Below are 14224 nucleotides of genomic sequence, written 5' to 3' on the forward strand. Positions count from 1 at the left end.
CCACTTCCAATCCCACTCTCTGCTATGGCCTAGGAAAGCAGTAGAAGATGGCCCAAGTCCTGGGCCCCTGCACCCACGTGGGAGACCCGGAAGAAGCTCCAGGCTCCTGGCTCCGGATTGGCGCAGCTCTGGCCATTGCGGACATTTGGGGAGTGAACCAGTGGATGGAAGACTCTCTCTCTCTCTCTCTCTCTCTCTGCCTCTGCCTCTTTGTTAACTCTGCCTTTCAACTAAATAAATAAATCTTAAAAAAGGGTTATTAACATTGGCACAATACTTTAACCTTGAACGTAATCTGAAACTTCAGTTTCGCCATCTTGGTATGTCTATTCTTGCCAGCATCTTCTGGAAATCTTCCCTAAGCTCCTTCACCCATCCATTCCCTCATCCTCTAGTCTATACACACACATCGTGCTAAGTGCTATCCTCCTAGATGGCCCCCATACTACATCACTTACTGCACTACGTTGCAATTAATTGTGTCTGGTTAGAGGGCTGAGGTCCTGGAGGGCACAGACCGGTTCTAATTTATCTGGAATCCACCCTGACATGGAGCACTTATTCCACATTTCTTGACTAAGCCAGCGCCCAGGGGTCACCGACCAGTGCAGTGCATGGGTGTTGCGGGTACCAAAGAAAGGCGGTCATTGCCAGACTATTAAGGTGGAATCCAACAGGGTGCAGTCTTGGCAGTCAGTCCTCTCTAAGGCTCCGCTTTTCCACGGCCCCGCCCACCTTCTGACTCCTCCCTTCAACTCCTGCCCTTGGGTGTTAGCCACGCCCCCTCTCACGCCCACTCTTCCTCTCTAAGCCACCACCCAGGACCTGTTACTCCGCCCCTTTCGCCCCAGGCTCTTCCCGGTCCACCCCTCTCCTAAGCCCCGCCCTGCTGGTCTTTCCTTGCCTCTAAAAGTCGCTTTTCGGCTTAGGTGCCGCCTTCTGCCCTCTGGTTCGACCTTTCTTCCCCAGGCTCCACCCCCGCCCCGGGGACCCCCGCCTTCCCAGAGTTTTTCCCCTATTACACGCCGGAATCCTTCTGAGGGGCGGGATTTACAGGGCGAAGGGGAGGAACTAGGGGAGAAGCGGTACGCCTCCCTCGAAACGCCGTCGGCGACTCCGCCCCTGCGCTCCGCCGTTGCCAGGAAACGAGCGTTGACGCGACGGCTGTGGCCGGGCTTAGCCAATGAGCTGGCACGCCATTGCCCAGTCGTGCGTCATTGGGCGGTTACGTGTAGTGCGCGGGGGCGCGAGTGCGTGTGGCGCGGGGCGGGGCGGGGCTGGTGCGCCTGAGGAGCGATGGCGGCGGCCTGAACTCACCTAGCAGCACCGCGACGATAGGGCCTGGCCGGGTCGGCGTTCTGTGAGCGGACGGTATGCATGGACCGGCGAGCCAGGAGAGGCGCATGAGGCGATGAGGGACAAGGGGAATGATGGCACTGGGCTTGGTAACTGTACTGGTTGTGAAGGGACAGGGTGAGGGGCTGGCAGGTGGTGAGGGGCTGTGTGTGTCTGAGGTGGGGGAGCAGGGTAAGAGCCTAGGGATGAATGGCCAAGTGAAGAGCCGTGGTGAATGGCTGGTTATATGAGTGGCTGGGTTGCTTTCTGAGGGGGCCAAGTGGAAGGGAGTCGCAAGCACGGCTCATTAAGGGGCTGGGGCTACCGACGGCAGAAGTGAGAGACAGCCCTGGCACCAGAGTGAGGGAGCGAGGCCTGTGTGAGGAGGAGGAGGAGGAGGGTAGAGGGCAAAGGCGGGAACCTGCGGGTTGGCGGTGAATCGGTGAGGCAGTTGAAGGCAGAGAAAGAGGAGGGAGTGAGGCTTGAGCGACTTGGGTAAGGAAGGGTGTGAGGTTAGTCCTGAGGCCTCCGTGCATGGCCTGTCCCGTCCCGTGAGAGCAGTTAGTTTTAGACTGAGTAGGACAGCTTGGGCGGAAGCGTTGTGCACTTGGTTCCTCTGCTCTCTTGGAGTCTTCATATTTTGGAGGACAAAAAATAAAAAAGGTATCATGGAAAAATAATAGCTGTGATAAAGAACCATTTTTGATGTTCAGTCTTCAATAGAGTCACTGGAAGCCCAGTTCCTCCAAGTTCCTCCTTTGGACTGTAGACTTGCAGCTGCCCTCTCTCTTGAGGGTTCTTTGGCTGTGACTACGTTTGTTGTTTTCTCATCACCTGCTTCTGGCTAACCTTGCTTCACTGCTGCTGCTTACCTGTGCTGAACTGTGGCTCCTTCTCATGGGTGTCATTTATACTGGGCCGACCACTTCCAGGTACTAATTATCCTTCTGTGCAGGCCACATGGATTGTCACATACAACAACATATTTAGGCTCCCAAATAAGGTGGCCTTGCTTGCCTTTTCATGCGGTTAGATTTTTTTAAAACTACTTTATTGTGGTAAATTTATATTCAGTTCACCCCTTTTACTTAAAGTGTACATTTGAAATTTAAAATGCTCATATTTAAAATTTGATGAATTTTGATATATAAACAGATTTGTGAAACTATCATCACTATCAAAATACTGAACTCTTCCACCAACCCCTGCAAATTTTCTCCTGTATTTTTGCAGTTCACTCCCTCTATACCCTATAATTGTTTTTTTTTTTTATTATTTTTTTTTTTATGCTTTAAAGGCCCCCTTCTGCCCACCAACCCATGAGTACATGTGAATTTTGGAAAGTTGGATTAGCAATCCATGGGAATGGCCACTTTCCACAAGTTTTCATGCTACTGACATCTTGACTCTTTCCAACATCACAGAGTTAGAACTTTCCTGTCCAGACTTCTTACTACCTAAGAATTAGAGATAGTCTCAGTTCCCACTTAGTTCTAGAGTCTAGGCCTCAGAGGCAACGACAGAGAGAGAGAGATATCTTCCATCCAGTGGTTCATTCCTCAGATGACTATATAACAGTGCGGGCTGGGCCAAGCTGAAGTGAGGATCCAGGAGCTTCATCTGTGTCTCTCACATGGGTACAGGGCCCAGACACTTGGGCCATCTTCTGCTGCTTTTCCCAGGCCGTCAGCAGGGAGCTGGATTGGAAGTAGAGCAGCCAGGACATGAACCAACACCCATGTGGGATGCTGATGTTAAATGCTATGCAACAGAACTGGTAACCCTCCTGCCTCCTATTCTTTTTTTTTTTTTTTTTTTTTTTTTTTTAAGATTTGTTTATCTGAAAGCAGAGTGAGAGAGGGAAAGAGGGAGGGAGGGTGACAGGGAGGGAGAGAGAGATCGTTCACATCGTGTTTCATTCTCCAAATGCCTATAACAGCTTGGGCTGGGTCAGGCCGAAGCCAGGAGCGGAAACTCCATCTGGACCTCTTATGTGAGTAGCAGAAACTCAAGTACTTAAGCCATCATCTGCTGCCTCAAAGACACATTGGCAATAAGCAGAATCAGATGTGGGTAGCTGGGACTCAACCAGGGACTGTGATATGGGATTTGGGAATCTCAAGTGGCAACCTAACCTGCTTGCCCCAGTGTCATTTCTTGACAGTGGACCATATCTCAATAATGATAGGATAAGTTAAGTCATCAGAGGATTCTTAAGTACTGTCCATATTCTTGGTTATACTGGAGAAGACCTAGGTTTGGTAAGCTTATTGTTTGCTGTATAAAACTCTGTTGAAATGGCAGTGCATTATGTATAATGAATTTTGACTTATGGCATATAGCTATGTGGTAGATCTGAGAGGATGAAATACAGATGAGGAAGATGATGAAGAGATAGAAACATTTGAGGTGCTCTGTGTAACCATTTATTCCACATCTGCTGTGTGCCAGGTTTTCTGTTAAGTGTTGAGAATATAAATTCAATCATTTAGCAAATGCTTCTTGAGTATATAGTCTGCCTTCATGATGCTCACATTTTATTGGGTCTTCTGAAGTCTCAAAATTCTAAGCTAGTTGGGAGACTGAAAAGATTGTTTCAATTTAGAGAGACTATGTGAAGATGTATCAGAAAGTAGTGATAACTTCTCTGTATCTTGTTTCAGGCTCTCCCTCTGTTCTGAACATTAACATCCAGCAATCTATCTCTCCAGGCAATTCAAAATTGACGTGTCCAGAACAGACCTCATTGTCTTTGTTCTGAAAGCTTGCTTTTGTACCCTTAGGACCAGTCTCAATCCAGGCAAGGACTTCAGTGTCATTTTTGATTCTTTCTGGTTCTTCACTTCCCTGAATTCAGTCAGCCATTAAAATCTTAGTATATCTTCTTCTCTGTTATCTTTATTATTTTTATTTCCATTGCCATATCTTCCCTGTTTTAGCTGTAGTTTAGTTGCTACTCAGTTCTCATATGGTTTTAAAAACAGTGTCCTGTCTTAAATGTCCATCCCTAGAATATTTTCTGAAAATATGAATGTGAACATAGAATTCCTCTTTTTAAAAACTTTAGTTCTTGATTTCTTGGACAACATCCAAGTTCCTTGATATGGCATCATTTGGCTTGAACTCACCTCTCTAGCCTCATCTCCTGCCACTCCCTGCTCTTTGTTCTAGCTTGAAGAAACTATTTACAGTTCCCTGGTAAACATGTTACTTTTCTGAGCCTTGACTTCTTTGCAATAACTGCTTTCTCTACCAGGAATGGCTTTGCTTCCCTGCCCACTGAACTTTCCTTATCCCTTAGGAACTCATTCAGTTTTACCTGTTCTTTAACATCTTCGTTGTCATCCTCACACAACAGAGGTAGAGAACCATGTGTGCCATGAAGACTCAGAATTGTAAAGGTGAGTCATTCTGTGATAGAGGTTCACTTTGTGAGTTGTAAGGGCTCTGCTGGAATCAGGTGAGGAGATACCGTTAAGAAGCAGAGTTGTGGCTGGCGCCGCGGCTCGATAGGCTAATCCTTCGCCTGCGGCGCCGGCACTCCGGGTTCTAGTCCGGGTCGGAGCGCCTGATTCTGTCCCGGTCGCTCCTCTTCCTGTCCAGCTCTCTGCTGTGGCCCGGGAGTGCAGTGGAGGATGGCCCAAGTGCTTGGGCCCTGCACCTGCATGGGAGACCAGGAGGAAGCACCTGGCTCCTGGCTTCAGATCAGCGTGGGGGCGCCGGCTGCAGCGTGCTGCCGGAGTGGCCACTGGGGGATGAACCAACGGAAAAGGAAGACCTTTTTTTCTCTCTCTCTCTCACTGTCCACTCTGCCTGTCCAAAAAAAAAAAAAAAAAAGGCAGAGTTGTTATTGTGGGGAAGGGAGGGAATGAGTTGGGATCATATCCCAATATTCCATTTGTCTTGGGAATAGAATAGTGGGAAGGATATGTGTGAGCTGAGTATGGATTAGTAGGCTCCTGGGAAATGGGTTTTGTTTTGCTTTTCTTTTTGTATTTCTGTGAGTTTTGATGAGATCTTTCTAATTTTGGTACAACAGCCCATTCTTGCCATTTATATCATTAATCAGTCTTGCCTGGACCTTATTGACCTGTTCTTGGAATGTCCTTTTGGTTTTTCCCTGTCTGATATAGGTGTTCCAAATATATCTCTGCCCACCCCCCCCTCCCCCCGCCAAGATCCCTCATTCTGTTTGCCTCTCCCAGGACAAAGGTTCTTAAGTGAGGCTGAAGTACATCCTGCCTGGTATCTGCTGCCTGGAAGGTTGTATTTTGCACCCTAAAATACATGACTAACCTTGGCCATTTATGTGTCTAAGGGATGGCTCCTTTTCCCCCTTATTACCTTGTAGCTGAACCTAAAGGTGAATCTGGGAAGGAGGATGGTCTGTTTTGTTTTTGGACTTTATCATCAGGAGAAAGGGCAAAATATAAGAAGGTGATTTTATCCTTTTCTTTTTTCTTGTTGTGAACTTTGCAGGGAATTTAAGTAGGTGACAGGGACACCAAGCTATGGAATTCTTTTATGCTTCTGTTGTATGTGGACAGGGCCTGATTACCTGTTGGTTTTTGGATGCTGAGGCACTGATTCCAGCATGACTCTGAGATCTTTGAAAAATGATAAGGGGAAGGTGAGGAATGATTCTGGAGGCCAGTATCACTGAGGTCTGTGAGCAGTACTATTTTTTGGGCAGGTAATGGAGCAGTAGTGGGCCCCCTAGGCAGATTGTAAGGTGAGAGCAGTTTGTTAATCTTTGGAACTAGAGGTAGTTTAGTTTTGGGTGTATTATTAAGGCCATGTTTTGCTGAAACTGGTTGCCTGGCCCTCTTGTTCACTGTTATGTGATATGTATGAGATGGTGATGGTGGACACACTAGAGCAGATCCAATGCCTCTGCTCAGAGTTGTGGGCAACTTTATTAAACAGGATCAAGAGAGGAAAGGAGGAAGGAACATGGAATTTACAGAGCATCTGCTTTATACCAGAAGTATTTTGTAGGTTACTTTAATTTTTGAAACTAATAATACTTATATACAGGAATTTACGGATGAGAGAATTGAGGCTCAGATGTGTGAAGTGACTTATTTAAGGCCACACAGCTGGAAAACTGTAGACTGAGATTCAGACCTTTGTTTGAAGGATTGTGGAGCTCAAACTTTACCTACTACCTTGTGGTTATACCTCACTCTTATGGGCAAGTAAGGGAAAGTAGATAGATTGGAGGGAGGTGATAGATTTACCTGAAGTGATACTTATCCTTTATCTCTTACTATTTTTCTCCTTTCTCAAAGTAGTATACTTCTTTTTCAGACTAATCCTATACCAGACTTGCTTTTTACTTTTTATTTATCTTGTTTTTAAGGGGTGGGGGAGAGATAGATAGATTGATATCCCACCTACTATTTAACTCCCTAAATACTTGCAGCAGCAGAGCTGGGCCAGGCCAAAGCCAGGAGCCAGGAATTCTATCTGGGTCTCCCATCTGGGTGACAGGAACCCAGCTACTAGAGACATCACTGCTGTCTCCCAGGGTCGGTGTTAGCAGGAAGCTAGAATCAGGAGGGAGCCTGGACTTGAATCGAGTCACTCCAGTGTGGGATGTGGACATCCCAAGTGGTACCTTAACCACTAAGCCAAATGTACACCCATATGCTATTTTTCATATAAAAAAAACCTGTCCCTTTGCTCTCTACATAGCCAATATCTCATTATTAAAGTTCTAAGTCAGATATTTACCTCTGTGGAATCTTCTTGTAGCACTCTAGGAAGAGTTAGTTGCTTTCTTTTGTGCTCCTGTGACACTATTGTAAATACTTGAGATTATAGTATTTTTTAGAATTTGTGTTTATGCTCCCACACTTATTTTTATCCATCTCTATTTCCAGTACTTACTTAGCATGGTGTTTGGTACTTTTATTAGCATGGAGATGGATGTACATTGAGTTAATCAATGAGTAAGTCATGCCTGCTGTTAGGACTGGCCCTTCCCTTTATAAGATTGTTATCTTCCCTAAGGAAAGTTTGCAAAAGTATACTTGCTACCTTCCTTTAGTTGTGAGCTGATGAGAGTACCTGGTTGAAAGGAGATGTTGTTTAATATAACCTTAGAGCAAAATATGGGGATGGTGCCAGGTTTCTGAATTCCTTCAGCTGTTATTGAGGATAAAGAGGAAGGACAAGCTGAACCACACCTTTCCTCTGAAGGTTCTGTGTTCTTGAGAGACAATACTAATGAGAGTTTGGTGGGTGTGATAGAGAAGGAACTATGTGGCTTGGGCCAACAGTTATTTTGACACTTTCTACTTTTCTGTTGTGAGGGTGTCTTATCATATTCCTTGGAGTGAATGTTGGATGTACCTGACAGGGTTGAGGGGTATGAGAGTGTGTCTTACCACTGTGAAAATAGCTCTGCTTTTTTTTTTTTTATTCTTTTTTTTTTTTTAAATTTTATTTAATGAATATAAATTTCCAAAGAGCAGCTTATGGATTACAATGGCTTCCCCCCCAATAACGTCCCTCCCACCTGCAACCCTCCCCTTTCCCACTCCCTCTCCCCTTCCATTCACATCAAGATTCATTTTCAATTCTCTTTATATACAGAAGATCAGTTTAGCATACATTAAGTAAAGATTTCAACAGTTTGCTCCCACACAGAAACATAAAGTGAAAAATACTGTTTGAGTACTAGTTATAGCATTAAATCTCAATGTACAGCACACTAAGGACAGAGATCCTACATGAAGAGTAAGTGCACAGTGACTCCTGTTGTTGACTTAACAAATTGACACTCTTGTTTATGGCGTCAGTAATCACCCTAGGCTCTTGTCATGAGCTGCCAAGGCTATGGAAGCCCCCTGAGTTCACCAACTCTGATCATATTTAGACAAGGCCATGGTCAAAGTGGAAGTTCTCTCCTCCCTTCAGAGAAAGGTACCTCCTTCTTTGATGACCCATTCTTTCCACTGGAATCTCACTCACAGAGATCTTTCATTTAGGTTTTTTTTTTCCCCAGAGTGTCTTGGCTTTCCATGCCTGAAATACTCTCATGGGCTTTTCAGCTGGATCCGCATGCCTTAAGGGCTGATTCTGAGGCCAGAGTGCTGTTTAGGACATCTGCCATTTTATGGGTCTGCTGTGTATCTCACTTCCCATGTTGGATCGTTCTTTCCCTTTTTTATTCTATCAGCTAGTATTTGCAGACACTATTCTTGTTTCTGTGATCCCTTTGGTTCTTAGTCCTATCATTATGATCAATTGTGAACAGAAATTGATCACTGGGACTAGTGAGATGGCATTGGTACATGCCACCTTGATGGGATTGAATTCGAATCCCCTGGTATGTTTCTAACTCTACCGTTTGAGGTAAGTCAGCTTGAGCATGTCCCGAATTGCACATCTCTTCCCTCTCTTATTCCCACTCTTATATTTAACAGAGATCACTTTTCAGTTAAGTTTCAGCACTTAAGAATAATTGTGTATTGATTACAGTATTCAACCAAAAGTATTAAGTAGAACAAACTTGAAAGGCAGAGTTACAGAGAGGCAGAGGCAGAGAGAGAGAGAATGAGAATGTTTTCTGTCCATTGGTTCACTCCCTAGATGGCTGCAATGGCTGGAGTTGGGTTGATCCGAAGTCAGGAGCCAGGAGCTTCTTGGAGGTCTCCCATGTGGGTGCAGGGGCCCAAGGACTTGGGCCATCTTCTACTGCTTTCCCAGGTCACAGCAGAGAGCTGGATCGGAAGTAGAGCAGCCGGGCGTGGAACCGGTGCCCATATGGGATGCCGGCACTGCAGGCAGTGGCTTTATCTGCTGTGCCACAGCGCCAGCCCTGTGCTCTGCTTTCTGATTGGTTCTGAATTCCATCTCTTGTGTTCAGTCAGTTATTATGGTTCTATCTGCCTATCTCCCAGAGGCTGGAAAGGTGTCTTAGGGATGGACCTATGATATGCAGGAAGAAGTTTCTTCCTGAATGGAGGGCTGGATTAAGATCAAGGCTGAGTTTCTTGATTGCTTGTTTGTTCATTCATTCACTTAGGTATTCATCCATTTAAAAAATATTGACTCCCTAGGCACTACTGTTGATAATGGGGATACAATAGAAATAAGACAGATAAAGTCTTCTCTCAAAGAGCTTATTTTTAGTGGGGAAGATAGACAAATAATTTTCGATAGTAGAAACTACTAAGAAGTAAGTAAGATTAGGAAGATAGAAAATGAAGATGGGAAGATGTGCTATTCAGAATTGTTAAAGAAGGCCTCTCTGAAGAGATGGCATTTGAAAATAACTCTGCAATGAAAGCAATATTAAAGAGAAAGGGAATATTCCAGATAGAAGGAACAAATACTCAAGAAGGCTTTGCGACCAAAGTATAGGTGAGGAGGAAAATTTTAAGAAGTTATATAGATGAGATTATATTGGCTTCTCTAGGCCACAGTGACGATTTGGATTTTTATTGGTATCATAGGAAATTATTGGAAGATACTCAACAGAGGCCAGACCTAATACAATTTAGGATTTAAAAATATCACTTCAGTTGCTATGTGGAGAATAAACTCTGAGAAGGACAAGAATGGAAGTGCAGAGACCAGATTGGAGAGATGATAGAGTTTGCTGATAACTGGATATTGGAAAGAAGGAAAAGCAGAAACAAAGATGATGCCCAGATTTTTTACCTTAGCATGCAGTTGAATGTCAGTGTTTATTAAGATAGATAAGGTTTGGAGGCAGAAATCATGAGTTCTGTTTTAGACATATGAAGTTTCAGGTACTGACTGTGTGGGGGCCCATATATGTGTGTGGAGTTTTCAGTGGAGAGTTCTTCCTGCTGGGGAGTAGAGAGAGGTGAGATTCTGTTTATTTCTTCCATTCTCTCTCATTGAAATAGATTTGCAAGTCTGGACTGGGCAGTGACTTCTGGGCTTACTACTGCCTGGTGTAACCTTTGGCTCCATGGCCAGCCACTGGCTCCTACAGACCAGATGAAGCAGCCTGGAGACACAAGTGAAGAAAGCCTCCAGGTGGCCCATCCTCAGAGTGTAGCCCTCTGGCTGCTGGCCTCGCCCAGCTTGCCTCATGGAGAGGATGAACTGGCTGAGCAGACTGGCCTCCCGAGGCCCTGGGCACCGTGTACCTCAAGGGGCCAGTCTACAGACCCCTGTCATGGCTGACCCTGAGACCTGCCTCATGGTCTTCAAGAATCATTGGTCCCAGGTAGGAGACTGTGCCAAAGTACCTAGCCCATTGGCTATTGAGTCTTCTTAACCTTTTGTGTTCTCGTCAATCCATTTAATTACCTTATCATCATAGATTCCTTCCATCTTCTCTCCCTTATCCCCAGGTGGTGCGAATCCTGGAGCGGCAAGGCCCTCGGGCAGCTCCTGGGGGTGCAGATGATCTCAGTGCTGTGCGCAACCACACTTACCAGATGTTGACACTGCTAGCAGAAGATCGTGCAGTCCCTTCAGCCCCCACTTGCCCTGGACCCCTGCTGGAGTTTGCCCTGCGTGAGGATCTGCTGACCCGTGTGTTGGCATGGCAGCTGCAATGGGATGAACTTGGGGATGGGGTTGAGGAGCGACGGGCTGAACAACTGAAACTATTTGAGATGCTAGTGAGTGAAGCTCGCCAGCCATTGTTACGGCATGGTCCAGTTCGTGAGGCTCTGCTCACCCTGCTGGATGCCTGTGGTCGCCCTGTGCCCAGTAGCCCAGCACTGGATGAAGGCCTGGTGCTATTTCTCAGCCAGCTGTGTGTGTGTGTGGCCCGGGAGCCTTCATTACTCGAGTTCTTCCTGCAGCCACCTCCGGAACCTGGAGCTGCCCCCCGTCTTCTCCTGTTTTCTCGCCTTGTCCCTTTCGTCCATCGAGAGGGTACTCTGGGCCAGCAAGCCCGTGATGCCCTCCTTCTGCTCATGGCTCTGTCAGCTGGGAGCCCCACCGTGGGCCGCTACATCGCAGATCACTCTTACTTCTGCCCGGTTAGCACCCCTTTGGATGGGGGTGGGGGGAAAGAGTATGGCATGCAGACACTGGACAGCCTCTTCGTATCCAGATGATGTGGAGAGGCTACATACCAGAGTCTCCAGGAAGTAGTCCCTGCATTTGAAAGCAGCCCACTGGAATTGTAGTGGGGATGGAATATAAGCCTAGATGGACTAAGATTCTTTGTGGGCCAGTGTTCCCAGGTGAGGTCAGCTATGCCCTGTAGTTGAATACCTGCTCTGGTAACAGCTCTCACCCCTATTCCTATCAAAACTTTGGAGTAATAGCTCCCCTGTCGCACTTTTTATACTGTCTGAGCCTTTGGTAACTTCCCTTAGGTGCTGGCCACAGGGCTGAGTGCCCTATACTCCTCACTGCCCCGAAAGATTGAGGTGCCAGGGGATGATTGGCACTGCCTGCGACGAGAAGACTGGCTGGGAGTGCCAGCCCTTGCACTTTTCATGAGTTCCCTAGAGTTCTGCAATGCAGTCATTCAGGTAGGCTGGGATTCTTAGGAAGTCTGGCCCTTGGTCATTCTGGGGAGATGAGGTGTGGGGGGTGCCTTCCTTGGAGTCCTGCTGTTCTGCCATCTTGGGGGTAGAAGCTGTACTATACTGTTCTATTTCCTTCCTGACAGTGGTCTCTCATGATCTTCCTCCTCTGTCACGTCCCTTTTAGGTGGCTCACCCCCTGGTGCAGAAGCAGCTGGTTGATTATATCCACAATGGGTTCTTGGTGCCTGTCATGGGACCTGCTCTGCACAAGGTGAGAGTCATGGGTAGCAAGGTAGAATTGAGGCTAGGCTGTGGGATGGTAACCAATGACAAGACCAGTGTGGGAGGTATTGGGTGGGAATTTCCTCCCTTTTTCCCCATCAACTCCTGATTTTTCCTTAGAATTCAGGGAAAATGACTCAGGGTATGTGTAGGGAAGCCCTAAATTTCCAAACTTTCCCTTCCCTTCATCCAGACCTCTGTGGAGGAGATGATCGCCAGTACCGCGTATCTGGAACTTTTCCTAAGGAGTATCTCCGAGCCTGCCTTGCTCCGTACCTTCCTGCGATTCCTGTTGTTACACCGGCATGACACCCACACCATCCTTGACACCCTCGTTGCCCGTATTGGCAGCAACTCCCGGGTATGGCCCTTACCTCTGTCCTGTCTTACCTGGGTGAGCCATCTTCTCTCTCGGACCTTTGTTCTGAGAAGGTGTTCCTGACCTCTTTTGGTTTTTGTGTCCAGTAATTACTTCAAAATTAGGTGGCAGTTACTTTCTAGCATTAAATTTTTAACCATTTTGAGGACAGATTTTAATCTATTTCTCTGCTTTTATAATACATTAACTAGAACACAATTACCTTTTCTGTATGACTGGTTGTTTCTTATGACTGTAGGTTTTGCTGTTTTGCAGTGCTTGTATCATTGGCCTGAGGTTCTGTTCATACGTTTTATCTTGTTGTGACCTGCTGTGGGTTACCTGAGATCACTTTGGCTTTTGTGTCTGCTTTAATAGATGGTTCAGCTATTACTGATATGCTTATCTCCTCTCCCCTTTGGATTTGCTGCATTTGAGCTGTAACTTGGGGCACAAACCCACCTACAAACCTATTGGTTGTATTTCTTCCTTCTGAATATTTTTTTAACTGTTCACTATGTACCATATAGTGTGTGTACCATATAATATAGTATATGTGCCATATAAACAAGGCAAACATTGATGTTGACATCCCAAAACTTAATTTATTTAGAGAAGTTAGATAAGCAAACATATGAATAAAGTAATTGGAGATTGTGATCAGTGTTATGAAAATACCAGACAGGGTACTTAGAAATGAGAGGCTGGTCAAGAAAGACCTCTCTGAGGTGGTGACATCAATCTGGGACATAACGTTTGGGAAAGAGTTAATCAATTGACCATCAAATGGGAGAGCAATCTAGGCAGGAGGAGTAGCGTGCAAAAGACATCCAGTGGGAGAAGAACTTAATGTACTTGAGGAAATGAAAGACCAGTGTGACTAGGGGTGTAGGAACAAGGAGGAGAAGGGAATGAGATGAAAGTTGAGAGGTAGGAGTCTCAGATCAGCATGTAGTTTGTAGGTGGTGATAAGGAGTTTGGATTTTAACCAATAGAGGTGTTTACAAAATGGGAGTAAACAGCTTTTAAGTAGTAAATATGTAATGGCTTTCTAGGGGAATGAAGTGTTAGTTTAGCCATGGATTTTATGGCATTTATTTTGGCTTTAGGACAATATTTGTTTCCTTCCTTTATTATAAATAGTTGAGGTTTCTTGGATCTGTGTGTTTAAAATTAAAGTTCTTAAAACACTGAGAATTCTGGGAAGCTATTCTAGGTAATTGAGATACTAGATCAGTGAGTTTCTGTGCACAGCTATATTTTGTATGGGTACATTTTCTGAATAGTTAGGGTAGGGTGTATAAGAGACTTCCAGATTGACTTTGATCACATCATGTTTCTGAACAGAGTATACGCTAGAGGCATGTGTGGAGCTTGAAGATGAGAAGTACAACAACAGATTCTAAGCTTTGTCCCAGATCTCTTGAATTATAATCTTTGGGAGTAAGCATATGTCTTTTTTTTAAAAAAAAGATTTATTTATTTATTTGAAAGTCAGAGTTACACAGAGAGAGGAGAAGCAGAGAGGGAAAGACAGAGAGAGAGGTTTTCCATCTGATGGTTCACTCTCCAATTGGCTGCAATGGCTGGAGCTGTGCCGATCCAAAGCCAGGAGCCAGGAGCTTCTTCCAATCTCCCATGTGGGTGCAGGGGCCCAAGGACTTGGGCCATCTTCTACTGCTTTCCCAGGCCATAGCAGAGAGCCAGATTGGAAGAGGAGCAGCCGGGACTAGAACCGGTGCCCGTATGGGATGCTGTTGCTTTAGGCCAGGGC

At 45.7% G+C, this 14224-nt stretch overlaps 1 protein-coding gene across 19 annotated transcripts in view; it reads left to right on the top strand.

Moving 5' to 3' along the window:
• The first annotated feature begins 1215 nt into the window (after positions 1–1215).
• The window catches only part of FHIP1B (FHF complex subunit HOOK interacting protein 1B), a 32310-nt gene continuing 19301 nt past the window's right edge, over positions 1216–14224 (top strand). For 10 of the 19 annotated variants that reach the window (XR_011388788.2, XR_016218897.1, XR_011388787.2 and 7 more), the window contains exons 1-6: positions 1216–1371; positions 10221–10546; positions 10674–11312; positions 11655–11813; positions 11995–12081; positions 12286–12453. Coding sequence is in view for 15 of the 19 variants with exons in the window: in XM_051823022.3 (XP_051678982.3) it covers positions 10409–10546; positions 10674–11312; positions 11655–11813; positions 11995–12081; positions 12286–12453 (1191 nt within the window). In the remaining 4 variants the exon portion in view is untranslated. Of the gene's footprint in view, positions 1446–3017; positions 3113–3274; positions 3329–4636; positions 4737–10220; positions 10547–10673; positions 11313–11654; positions 11814–11994; positions 12082–12285; positions 12454–14224 lie in introns of those variants that run through there. The other 9 variants (XM_089311421.1, XM_089311433.1, XM_070074347.2 and 6 more) reach the window with 5 other exon arrangements.

Source organism: Oryctolagus cuniculus, chromosome 1 (genome assembly GCF_051225735.1).
Source record: "Oryctolagus cuniculus isolate XC-2025 breed Fujian yellow rabbit chromosome 1, ASM5122573v1, whole genome shotgun sequence".
NCBI classification, from domain to species: domain Eukaryota; kingdom Metazoa; phylum Chordata; class Mammalia; order Lagomorpha; family Leporidae; genus Oryctolagus; species Oryctolagus cuniculus.